Source organism: Penaeus chinensis, chromosome 40, assembly GCF_019202785.1.
Source record: "Penaeus chinensis breed Huanghai No. 1 chromosome 40, ASM1920278v2, whole genome shotgun sequence".
Taxonomy (NCBI): Eukaryota; Metazoa; Arthropoda; class Malacostraca; order Decapoda; family Penaeidae; genus Penaeus; species Penaeus chinensis.
Genome location: NC_061858.1, coordinates 25,515,692 through 25,528,191, shown reverse-complemented (window position 1 = coordinate 25,528,191; position 12,500 = coordinate 25,515,692). Strand labels below are relative to the sequence as shown.

At 42.3% G+C, this 12,500-nt stretch overlaps 1 protein-coding gene across 2 annotated transcripts in view; it reads left to right on the top strand.

Moving 5' to 3' along the window:
- LOC125047085 (protein white-like) overlaps positions 1 to 11,186 on the top strand; it is an 82,041-nt gene extending 70,855 nt beyond the window's left edge. For both annotated transcript variants that reach the window (XM_047645186.1, XM_047645187.1), the window contains exons 2-12: positions 1,137 to 1,293; positions 2,875 to 3,113; positions 3,313 to 3,384; positions 4,533 to 4,631; positions 5,509 to 5,747; positions 5,923 to 6,106; positions 7,480 to 7,632; positions 8,388 to 8,519; positions 8,914 to 9,142; positions 10,076 to 10,181; positions 10,463 to 11,186. In XM_047645186.1, coding sequence (XP_047501142.1) covers positions 1,137 to 1,293; positions 2,875 to 3,113; positions 3,313 to 3,384; positions 4,533 to 4,631; positions 5,509 to 5,747; positions 5,923 to 6,106; positions 7,480 to 7,632; positions 8,388 to 8,519; positions 8,914 to 9,142; positions 10,076 to 10,181; positions 10,463 to 10,733 — 1,881 coding nt within the window. In that variant the 3' untranslated portion in view covers positions 10,734 to 11,186. The remainder of the gene's footprint in view (positions 1 to 1,136; positions 1,294 to 2,874; positions 3,114 to 3,312; positions 3,385 to 4,532; positions 4,632 to 5,508; positions 5,748 to 5,922; positions 6,107 to 7,479; positions 7,633 to 8,387; positions 8,520 to 8,913; positions 9,143 to 10,075; positions 10,182 to 10,462) is intronic.
- Positions 11,187 to 12,500: the final 1,314 nt, after the last annotated feature.

Genomic DNA, 12,500 nt, shown 5'->3' with positions numbered 1-12,500 from the left:
CTCTCTCCTCCTCCTTTTTTCCCCCCCCCCTCCTCCCCCTCTCATCTCTCCCGACTCCTATCTCTCAACTCTCCTCCTCCTCTCCCTCTCTTCTCTCTCACTCTCTCCTCTCTCTCTCTCCCTTCTCTCTCTCTCTCCCCCTCCTCCCTCCCTCTCTCTCCTTTCCTCTCCTCTTTCTCTCTCTCTCTCTCTTCTCTCCTCCTCTCTCTCATCCTCTCCCTCTCTCCTCTCTCTCTCCACTTCTCTCGTCCTCCCAATTCCTTCTACCTCTCCTCCTCCCCTCTCTTTTCCCCCCTCTCCACCTCACCCCTCTCCTCACTCTCCCTCTCCTCCCAAACTTCTCTCTCGTCTCTTATTCTTCTCTCCTTTCCCTCCCCCAACCTCTCTCCTCCTCTCTCTTTTCCCCCCGGGGCCCCCCTCCCTTTCTTCTCTCTCTTCTCTCTCCTCCCTCTCTCTCTCTCTCCCTCTCTTCCTCTTCTCTCTTCTCCTCTCCATTTTCCTCCTCTTTCTCCTCATCTCTTTCCCCCGCTCTCTGTTTCTGATAACTCCCCTCCTTCCCCCACCCTATCTCTCCTCTTTTCTCCTTTCCCCCTCTCTTCTCTTTCCTGCTACCCTCTCTCTTCTCTTCTCTCTCTCTCTCTTCCTCTCTCTCTATCTTCTTATCTCTCTCTCTCTCTCTCTCTCTCCTCTCTTCTCTTTTCATTTCTCCTCCCTTCTTCTCTCTCTTCTCTTTCTCTTTCTCTCTCCCTCTCTCCCATCCCTTCTTCTTTCTCCCTCCTCTCTCTCTCTTTTCTCCCTTCTATCTCTTCTCTCTCTCCTCTCTCTCTCTCTCTCTCTCTCTCTCTCTCTCTCTCTCTCTCTCTCTCTTCTCATTCTCTCTCTCTCTCTCTCTCTCTCTCTCTCTCTCTCTCTCTCTCTCTCTCTCTCTCTCTCTCTCTCTCTTCCCCTCCTCTCTCTGTTTCTGTCTCTCTCCTGCCCTCCTTCCATCTCTCTCTCTCTCTCTCTCTCTCCCTCCTTCTTCCCCTCCCTTTCCCATTCTCTCTCATCCCATCCTTTTCCCACCTCCCTTGCATCCCATCTCCCTCACTACCTTTCTCACCCTCGACCTAACCTCCTCCTTCTGCTCTCCCTTCCAGAGTGGCAGCGATTCCTCGGTGGCCGTGGGGGACGAGGACCAGATCACGTACTCCTGGCACAACGTCAACGTCTACAGCAACCCGAGGGCGAGGACCAGCAGGTCGCTCTTCAGCAGGAAAAAGCAGGAGTCCAGCGAGAAACACATTCTTAAAGATGGTTCGTGATGGTGATGAGTTTTTTTGTTTTTTTTTAGGTTTGAGTGTTGATTTTGTTGGTTGGTTGGTAGTCGGTAATTAGGGAATAGTTGGTCTTATATTATCAACAGTTATCAGAATTGTGGAATGTTAGTGCCTGTCATCTAAGACAATACTTCTAAAATATTTATGTAATTTGAAGTGATGGTATGGTTAGTTTAGTTTATTGTTCGGTGATTGCATGCTTCCTCGCTTATAGCTGCCACTTTACAAGCCTCCCTAGCCAGTAAATGGCCTTCCGAGGAAACTAAATATCGCCCTAGGCTATAGTATAGAGGATCGACAGGAGCAGCAGGAGGTCTTCGAGCCGTGTCCCATCAGCATGTGGACACACACTGGCTTCATAACAGCTTCCATTCCCTCTGACTTTGAGGAGGCAGTTCTTCCCCATGAGACCTACAGGCACACCCTGTAGATGCTGAGTGGCGGGCAGAAGGGTGGCAAAGGAACTGGTCTTTACTGAGGTCTGATGCTGCATCCATGGCTTACGGGCTGCATGCTGTCCTGTATACTAATACTGAAGGTGCTGAAAAGTGTGGTGTCTATCTTCTTCCCTGTGAATTCAGGAAGGAGACAAGGCTATCACCTTGCACCAATGTTTTTCAACGCTTGTTGGACTGAATTGAAGGTACAGCTATCATCCTGAATCAGTGCAGAGCAACACTAGGAAATGTGAAAGTCATCGACCCTGCCTTTGCTTATGATTTTGCCATCTTATTTTTGGAGATCCAAGTGGCAACTCTCAAAGCAAATAGCACTGAGGCAAAGCCCTTGAGTCTAGAGGCCTCTCAGACCAGTACCAAGATCCAGGACTTTAAAAGTCTGCTAGGAGAACTGGTGATTTTTTTGCGGTGGGGTCATCGAAGTCACATAGTGCTTTTGATAACTTGATAGTGGAGTTCATAACTGTGCTGTAAGAAGGAAGACAATGGATGGATTGTCCTGGTGCCAGGGACAATGAATTCGCTCAACAAGGTCATTCTGAGATGCTAGAACCTATGTAGGACTAATCCACGTGATTCCAAGGCCCTTACATTAATGGTTTTGCTATTTGGCGGCGAAACTTAGATCTTGTGCCTTGGAGTCTCATCTGTGCCTTGTGCCAGATCATAGAGCGTGGTGCCCAGCCAACAACTGCACCGTGACATCGGTGTAAGACTTGTTACTCGCACGACCCAGGACCATCAACTGAAGCAATGCAGACACTTGCTCTTGACTCCCTGAGAATGATCCCGCCCATCCATGTGTGTCCTCTAGATACAACCCTGGATGGAGGAGCAAAGATTTGCCTTAGACATGCCTTACCAAGAGGAACCCTCATGACTGAAAAAGAAATGCAGATGTGGCAATCCTTCCTACTCAGCATTGACCCCAGTGATTGATTTATTTAGTTTTTTTTTAATAAGCATGTATATCTGTGGACTTCTTGTTAATTTTGTGCAGTGACGCTTAACCGTCCTCTCTCCTGTCATGTGAGGACGATAATACTTCCCCTCTTTCCCTTCGGGCAGTGCCGCTTACCCTCCTCTCTCCACTCCTGCAGTGACGGGCATCTGTCGTCCCGGCGAGCTGCTGGCGATCATGGGGGCGTCGGGCGCGGGCAAGACGACGCTGCTCAACGTTCTCACACACCGCAACAACGACAAGCTGCGCATCGTCGGCGACCTCTTCGTCAACGGCCACCGAGTGGACCCCGACTCCCTCACCAGCCGCTCCGCCTACGTGCAGCAGGACGACCTCTTCATCGGCATGCTCACCGTCAGGGAGCAGCTGGTGTTCCAGGTGAGGGCGCCTCGTCTTCTCGCTAGGCTGACTGATAATGCGTTACAGATACGAGTTGCTTTATATGAACTTTTCGTGTATGTATGTGTGTGTGTGTGTGGTGTGTGTGTGTGTGTGTGTGTGTGTGTGTGTGTGTGTGCTCGCATAAATATTACATACGCATACATACATTCCCAATTCATCGCACCTGCTGTTCCAGGCCATGCTGCGAATGGACCGCCACCTGACGTACGACCAGCGAATGTCCCGCGTGGATGAAGTCATCAGTGAGGTACGTGGTTTTGACATCTCACGAAAGAGCGCGAATACGCAGGCGCGATAAGGTTTCTAAATGACGGATGATAATAAATACAATTCATAATTCATGAGCATAAACAAATGTAATTTCTATCTCAACTGGATCTCTCGCACTTGGAATTCTAGAGTCAAAACATCGGAATTTCTGTTATGAAGACCGGAAGATGTATCTGTGTCGTCTACAAGATAAAATTACTCTAGTGAGAAACTGTGAAGACTTTAGTATCTATAAATCACACATGTGAAGATCGATTTTGACATTCACAAAAGCAATGAAGACTCTTTTTCAACGATTCCACTGACATAGAGAAATTTACATTTAAAACCATAACCAACACTTATCAGCTCATCCTACTGAATATAATATAATATATATAATATAATCAATAATATAATATATATAACATAATCAATAATATAATATATAATATAATCAATAATATAATGTATAAAATATAATATGTAAATAATATTAAAAAAATATTAAGAAATAAATAATTTGTCAGTCAAAATTCCTTATAAACGGACACCTCCAGACCGCTTATTGTAGAGATGCAGTGTTGCAAAATAATGATGATATCACTAATGTTCTTCATTTTCTTGTTATATATATATATTCATATTCTGTATTTACAGTCTGTGTGAAAATGTGAATTGTCTACTTCTGTTCATTTCTGTAAATTATATATTTTTTTTTATCTTAATCTTTCTCTTTATCTTCATTTATTGTTTCTCTTTCTCTATCTTTCTTTCTTTCTTTATATTTATCCTTCTTTCTTTGGCTTTATCTCTTTCTTTATTTATTTATCTCTTTCTTTCTTTCTATATCTCTTTCTTTATTTATTCATCTCTTTCTTTATTTCTTTATCTCATTATCGTTCATTACCTTTATCTATCTTTATCTTTATTTCTACTTATCTTTATCTTCCATTATCTTTACTCCTCCTTATCATTACCTTCCATTATCTTTACTCCTCCTCATCTTTATCTTTCTTTATCGCTACTCCTCCTTACCTTTATCATTCCTCATGTTTACTCCTCCTCATCTTTCTCTTTCCTCATCTTTACTCCTTACCTTTATCCTCCCTCATGTTTACTCCTCCTTACGTTTCTCTCCCGCAGCTTGGCCTGATGAAGTGTGCCGACACGAAGATCGGCGTCCCGGGCAGAATCAAGGGGATTTCTGGGGGAGAGATGAAGCGACTTGCCTTCGCTTGTGAGGTGAGAGGAGTTCGGAGATGATAGAGAATGGGGAAGGAAGGGGGAGGAAGGGAAGAAGGGAAGTAAGAAGAGATGGTAAATAGGAGAGGGAATGAAAGGGAAGGGAGGGGAGTGAAAAGGGGTGATAAACAGGAGAGGGAATGAAAGGGAAGAAGGGAAGTAAGAAGAGATGGTAAATAGGAGAGGGAATAAAAGGGAAGGGAGGGGAGTGAAAAGGGGTGATAAACAGGAGAGGGAATGAAAGGGAAGAAGGGAAGTAAGAAGAGATGGTAAATAGGAGAGGGAATAAAAGGGAAGGGAGGGAGTGAAAAGGGGTGATAAACAGGAGAGGGAATGAATGGGAAGAAGGGAAGGCAAGAGAGGTAATAGATATGAGAGGGAATGAAAGGAGAGAAAGGAAGTAAAAAGAGATAATAAACAGAACAACGAATGAAGGGAAAGAAAGAAAGAAAGAAGGAAAAAGAGATGATAATCAGGAGAGGGAATGAAAGGAAAGGAAGGAAGCAGAAAGAGACAAAAATGAAAAGGGTAATAAGATCAGTGGCGGGGACAACGACGGCAACAGCGTGGACATTGCAGTGAAGAGAAGGGCAAGGGGATTATTTTGTCTCGGCTAGACGGCGCTTCGAAGTAAGTATTCTAAACAAACATGTAGTTGAGGAAAAAATGGAATGGTTATTCTACTGTTGTCTTCTGGTTTGTCTACTGGCTTTGACCGACTTATTTAGATGGGGTGTTAATTCATTCTAAAATACCAGGTGCATTTCATCGTGAGAAATACAACGTCATAATTCGTAGAAGTGAAGTTCTGGTGAGCGTATCCTTCGTCCTGTTCTATCTTGACCATCTTCCTTCTCTCTCTCTCTCTCTCGCCTAGGTGCTGACGAACCCACCTCTCATGTTCTGCGACGAGCCCACCTCCGGCCTGGACTCCTTCATGGCCCAGAACGTGGTGGCCGTCATGAAGAACATGGCCGAGCGGGGCAAGACCATCATCTCCACCATCCACCAGCCCAGCTCCGAGGTCTACGCCATGTTCGACCGCGTCCTCCTCATGGCCGAGGGGCGCGCCGCTTACCTGGGCGAGGTCGACGCCGCCTACCAGTTCTTTAACAGGTGAGGTTGATGAGCAAAGGCTGCTGTGGCAAAGGGGAAGAGAGCTAGGACTATAGGCTGATATGTGTGCATCTAAGTTGTATGTATCTGTGCGTCATTGTTGTTTATATGCCTGTGTACGCGTAGACCCTCCTATCTACCCTAAGCACCCAGACGAACCTCCTCCTCCCCGCAGGATCGGGCTGCCGTGTCCGCCCAACTACAATCCGGCCGACTTCTTCATCTCGACGCTGGCCATCCAGCCGGGCAAGGAGGACAGCTGCCGGAAGGCCATCGCCATGATCTGCGAGGAGTTCTCCAAATCCGAGGAGGGCATCAGCATTGACAAGGCCGTCCTTGAGAACTCGAAGGACTCGGATGTGAGTGACGGGGTCGAGTGCGACTCCGATTACGAGGGCGATTAAGGGGCCGCAGAGACACGTAGATATGGAGTCACAGGAAGCGGAAAACGCTAGGCGGTGGCGGTTCGCGTCACAGTAGGCTCCTCGTCAGGCACAGGCCGAGGACTGAGCTTTAACATGGTTTATTGAGCTTTTTAATCTCGTTGTTGGTTAGGATTTGTGTTCTTCTGTATGCACGAGAGACGTAAAGGAGTGTATGAGTTTATATTGATGTAGATGGTATGCAAAAGTATATATAGATATAAATAATATTCAAAAAGTATATATAGATATAAGTAATATGAGAAAGCATATATAAATATAAATGATATGCGAAATTATATATAGATATAAAGCACATAAAAGAGATATATATGTATATGTGTATATATGTGTATCTATATATCTATCTATCTATCTATATATATATATATATATATATATGTGTGTGTGTGTGTGTGTGTGTGTGTGTGTGTGTGTGTGTGTGTGTTTATATATATATATATATATATATATATATATATTCATATAGGTTTTTAGACTTGATGTTCGGTTATGAGAGCAAACAGGATGGGTATGCGCACTGCAGCAGGCTACAAAATGTCACTAAGACTGCAAGGCAGGACTGGACTGGACATTTACACGCAACGGAACTTTCGTTAAGAAGACTCCTTGGCCGCATTGATACGTTCTCTTTTGCCAAAACAGGTTTACGGAGAATGTAAAAGACGAGAATAGTTTAATTTAATGAGTCACATTTCCATTACATGGTCTGTTGGTTTTACTCTAGTTTAGAAAATATTGCTTTGCTTCTTCCTTTGTGTTGATATTGCATTCTGATCATTTCGTATAATCTGGATGGTTTTATTCATACTGTATGTGCATTATCGTTATATAAGTGTGTTATCCACATGTGATCTATATACAGCGTTTTATAATTGTTTGATTTATTTATTATATTTTCTCTACTGTTGGAAGCTAATACCGTTAATATGTTTTTTTATATCGTTAATACAATTAATATTTTTTCCTAAATATACAATTCCATTCCAAATGGGATTTTCATTATCATTATTAACATTATATATTCTACTTTAGATAAGTTTACAAGATTATATGGTTCCATAAAAGTTGAAATGGATATGTACGTCGAAAAAAAATCTAAAACCACTCCTATTATTTACAATGTTTACAGCATACGAATCGTCACACACTGATACTGAAATCCTCATACACTGACGGTGCCGATACTAATCCTCCTACAATGATACTGAAATCCTCACACACTAACACTGCCTCACAGGAATACCAATCCTCATACGTTATCACTACCTATACTAATTACCCGACAGGCAAACGGCTACAGCAGCCTGGCAGACATTGAAGTCAGGAAATCTCCTTACAAGGCATCGTGGCTCAAGCAGTTCCGAAGTGTGCTGTGGAGGTCATGGCTGGAGGTCATCAGGGAACCCATGCTGATCAAAGTCCGCTTCGCTCAGGTCATGGTAAGAGCTGTTCTGGAATTGCTGACCTTGTTTGGGGTGTCTGGTAAGGTCGTTGGAAAAGGGATTTGTTGGGTGTATTGTCATTGTTGTTGTTGTTATTGGTTCATTGTTGATCTTGCTTTTATTCTTCTTTTCTGTGTAGAATTCAATTAATGTAAATAGTATGCATCACTCAAAAACTAGATATTAAACCTATGATGCAAATAGAGAACACATTCAGAAGCAATACATTGCTGATACACTACAGGAAAGTATATCCAGGTTAACATTCACTCACAAATACTTACATATACAAACACGAATGTACGCAAAGTTACAGCTGTAAATACAGATTCACACACACATAGAAACTAATACACACACATTCTCTCTCTCTCTATCAGTCTTTTTCTCATACACACACATACTCTCTCTCTTTTACCATCTGTCAATCTCACTCTCTCCCAGACACGATCACATCCAGATACTCTCTCTCTCCCTCACACACTCACATACTCTCACTGTCTCTCTCACACATACACACACTCTCTCTCTCTTTCACACACTCAAACATACACACACACTATTTCTCTCTTTCACACACACATATACTCTCTCTCTCCCTTTCACACACCCAAACACACACACACACACTCTCTCTCTCACACACAATCACACACTCTCTCTCTTTCACACACACACACCTTTCCCTCCCTCCCTCCATTACTCACACTCACGCAAACGCCTCACCCCCCCCCCCTTTTCTCCCCCCTCAGGCCATCGCACTCCTCATCGGCATCATCTACTTCGGCCAGACACTCACGCAGGAGGGAATCACCAACATCAACGGCGCCCTCTTCCTTCTCCTCACCAACATGACTTTCCAGAACGTCTTTGGAGTCGTTAGTGTAAGTTTGTCTTTGGGTTTGAATTGCTTTACTATTGTGTTTATGGTATTACCATTTAATAGCGATGAGGTGGTTTATTTTATTTTCATTATGAAGTCGATTTTTATTTTTTTTCCTTTAATTATTTTTATTTTATTTTATAAATTTTCATCTAATTATCTCATATTTTTCATTTAGTTTAATAATTTTTCTTTTATCTTTTATATATTTCCCTCTTTAATCATTGTATATATTATATATTTCCTTCTTTAATCATTGTATATATTATCTATATGTATCTTTTTACTATATTTTATAGATTTTTCTTAAAAGTTTTTTATTATCAATTACAAGTATTTCATCCATTATTATCTTTATCTCGTATACATATTCATTTGCACGCCTTCACCCCCAGACCTTCTGCGCCCAACTACCGATCTTCCTCCGCGAGCATTTCAACGGCATGTATCGCACAGACGTCTACTTCCTGTCCAAAATGATCGCCGAGATGCCCTTCCACATCATCTATCCCTTCGCCTTTGTGGCCATCGCTTACCATATGGTTGGCTTTACTGATGATTACGTGAATTTCTTCATTTCTGCCGGCATCGTTATTCTGGTGGCTAACAGTGCGATTTCTTTCGGTGAGTTAAAAGGAGAAGGAGGGAGGGGGGGGGGGGGAGGGTGAAAAAAAAGTAAATAGAAAACCATTAAGGTATTTAATAGGCTGGTATGATTTTCTATTAAAAGCAAAACATAGTGGAAGCTTCAAATACAATGGGAAAAAGTGCCTGATTACTCTGCAACTTATAATGTTTATACACACTACTCTTCGTTTCGTAAGGCTGTGAAAACTTTAAATGTATTTCTCAGATTCAGTCAAAAAATTCTTTATATGGAAAGTGGAAGTTGCATAAGCCTTTACATCGCGAATGAGCTCCGTGTCCGAATTAGACCACTGGATAATTCCAATGATCACGTGCATTTACTTGTCATATTGATTGAATTATATCAACAAATCTAGATACATATTTTTTATTTGATATTTTTGAGCATGTATTTGATGTACGGCTAAAAAGGCACAGAAACATTTTATCTATCTTTTCCACAAAAAAAAAAAAAAAAAAAAAAAAAAAAAAAAAAAAAAAAAACGATTCGATTCGTGATTATGTAAATATATATCCCTATCTGAAATTACGTGACATATATCTGATAAATATCGTGCTCTGATTGGCTGGCCGGAGTGTATCACATTGTATCAAGGTAGAGGCATACAACCTGATGTAAACTGAAGAGATGTTTCAACGGCTGCCAATAACGTGCGCGTAAAGGACAAACACGTATCAAGGTGTATCAAATTGTTAGGGGTTTCGGAAATGCTACAAAAAAGGGCCTCTGATAGATAATTTTACCAAATCAGTCCTTAAAATAACCGTTAATTTTTACCAAGTTGCAACATTCTATCACTCAGTACTACAAGATCCCCTTCTTATTTCGAGAAAGATTACAGTGACATTTTCCAAAGTTATCCCTAAACGACAAGACTTTTATCAGCACCGTTTTCTTTCTCTGAACAGGTTACATGATTTCGTGCATGTCGAAGAACCTGAGCGTTGCCCTTGCAATTGCAGCGCCACTTATCATTCCTCTTATGCTGTTTGGTGGATTCTTCTTGAACAGCGGGTGAGTGCAATATCTTGTTCGGTTTATATTTGTCACTCTCTTCTTATGGATTATCTTGTTAATATGTTTTCCTTTTTTTTCTGTATAAGTATTATCTCGTTCAGTTTTTATTTTTTCTTATAAAGATTATTTTATTATATTTTTCCTTTATGAGAATTTCCTTTCTTTCTTTTTCTTTTGTTAAGGTTATCGTGTTTGGCTATTTTCCCCTTTATAAGGTTTATCTTGTTCATTTTTTAAAATATGATAATAAAATCCACGCTCCTTTCCTTTGCCAACAGCTCAACCCCCATTTACCTGACGTGGCTGAAGTACCTCTCCTGGTTCAGCTACGGGAACGAGGCCCTCCTCCTGAACCAGTGGCAGGGCGTCAAGTCCATCCCCTGCAACACAAACCAGACCTGTTTTCCCAACGGCCAAGCAGTTCTGTCCTTCTTGCATTACGAAAACGGAAGCATCACCGTCAACGTCTTCTGCCTCATCGCCCTTATCGTTGGCTACCGGATCTTGGCGTTTTTGGCTCTCCTCACCAAGACCTTTAGGAAACAGTAGTAGTTCGTACTGCTTCGCCTACGTTTCCCCGAAAGGCCTAAACTCGCTGGTGTTTCGAAGCTCCGAAATCATTTGGGGTTCATTCTGTCCCCAAGCTTTCAACGAGCGAAATGTCCGAAGTTTAGACTAGTCTGCATTTCCAAAAGTATCGTTAGTTTAATTGTTTTTTTTTTCTCTCTTCTCTATTCGAGAATACTTTTGCAATGGGAATGTATTCAAAGGCTTTAAACTTTCCCAGATTTTTTTTTCAGGTCAGTAGCCAGAAAAAAAAATATACTGACGTTTACTCGGACAAGGGATCTAGATTTTCTATTGTATTGGCATTTTATACATTGTAAACATCGCATTATATGCAAAATTAAAGAAAGACAGTTGACAAATGACTAATTCATCGAATGTATGAAAAGATCTACTGTTAACTCATTTTGTTATAAAAATAATAGTCTGACCTTGTATATGTCTTTTAATGAGTTTAACCGCTGACCCAGCCAGCTCTCTCTCTCGCTTTCTTGTCTAACTAGCTTTCTCTCTGTCTATCTAGGTCTTATTCTCTTTCTGCCTGTATCTCTCTGTCTGACTGTAGTTCTGTCTCTATTTAATTGTTATTTACTTCTACACTCTATATACGTCACCTCAAATTCTCTTTCACTCTTTATTTTGTTTTCTCTCTGTTTCTCTCCCTCCCTCCGTCCCTCCCTTCTTCCCTCCTTATCCCTTCCCCCCTCTCCCTCTCTTTCTCTCTCCCTCCTTCTCTCCCGCTCCCTCCTCCCCTTACTCCCCCCCTCTCTCCCTCTCTCTCCCTCCCGCTCCCTCCTCCCCTTACTCCCCCCCTCTCTCCCTCTCTCTCTCTCTCTCTCTCTCTCTCTCTCTCTCTCTCTCTCTCTCTCTCTCTCTCTCTCTCTCTCTCTCTTCCTTTCCCTCTCCCTCTCCCTCTCCCTCATCCTCTCCCTCTCCCTCTCCCTCTCCCTCTCCCTCTCCCACCTTCCCCTATCCTCCTCCCCCCTCTCTCGCACCACAACCACATTGTCCGACGTTCTCTTATTTGGATATGAGAATAATTTGCAAATCACGTGGGCAGAGCGTGCAGAGCGTGCGAGAGGAGGAAAAAAGACTGGACTAAGAGAGATCACTTTTAATTACCGCTGAAGTGGTGTGAACAGCCAGGCGAGTTTCCAGAAATACAGGAATGGTAAGATACTGCAATATGGACCTGCAATAAAAGGGAAAAAAAAATGTGATAATGCAGTTGCCTTCGTCTCTCTCTCTCTCTCTCTCTCTCTCTCTCTCTCTCTCTCTCTCTCTCTCTCTCTCTCTCTCTCTCTCTCTCTCTCTCTCTCTCTCTCTCTCTTTCATTTCTTCTTTTTGATCGTTTTCATCAGTGACGGAGATAGATAGATAGATAGAGAGAGAGAGAGAGAGAGAAAAGGAGAGAGAGTGAGAGAGAAGAGAGAGAGAATGAAATTCGAGAAATAATTTGAAATTTATGGTATACCCACTACTATCATTTACGACAGGCTTATTGCTGTTATAATCAGTTTATGAGCGAACGGCCCCTTTGATACATGTTCTCGTTCCACCATGAAAGTAAGTGGTCAGTACACATCAAAACGTCTAACTAACTAAAAGTAGCAGGTAGGAGGCTGGTAAGATTTAATCTTCTTAGTTTTATTTTCCCTTATGACAACAATAGTCCTGAGCGAAGGTTGAAGATTGGCGACATATTCCCGTAGACTTAATCTTGATTTATTAAAGTTTAATCTGCAGAAT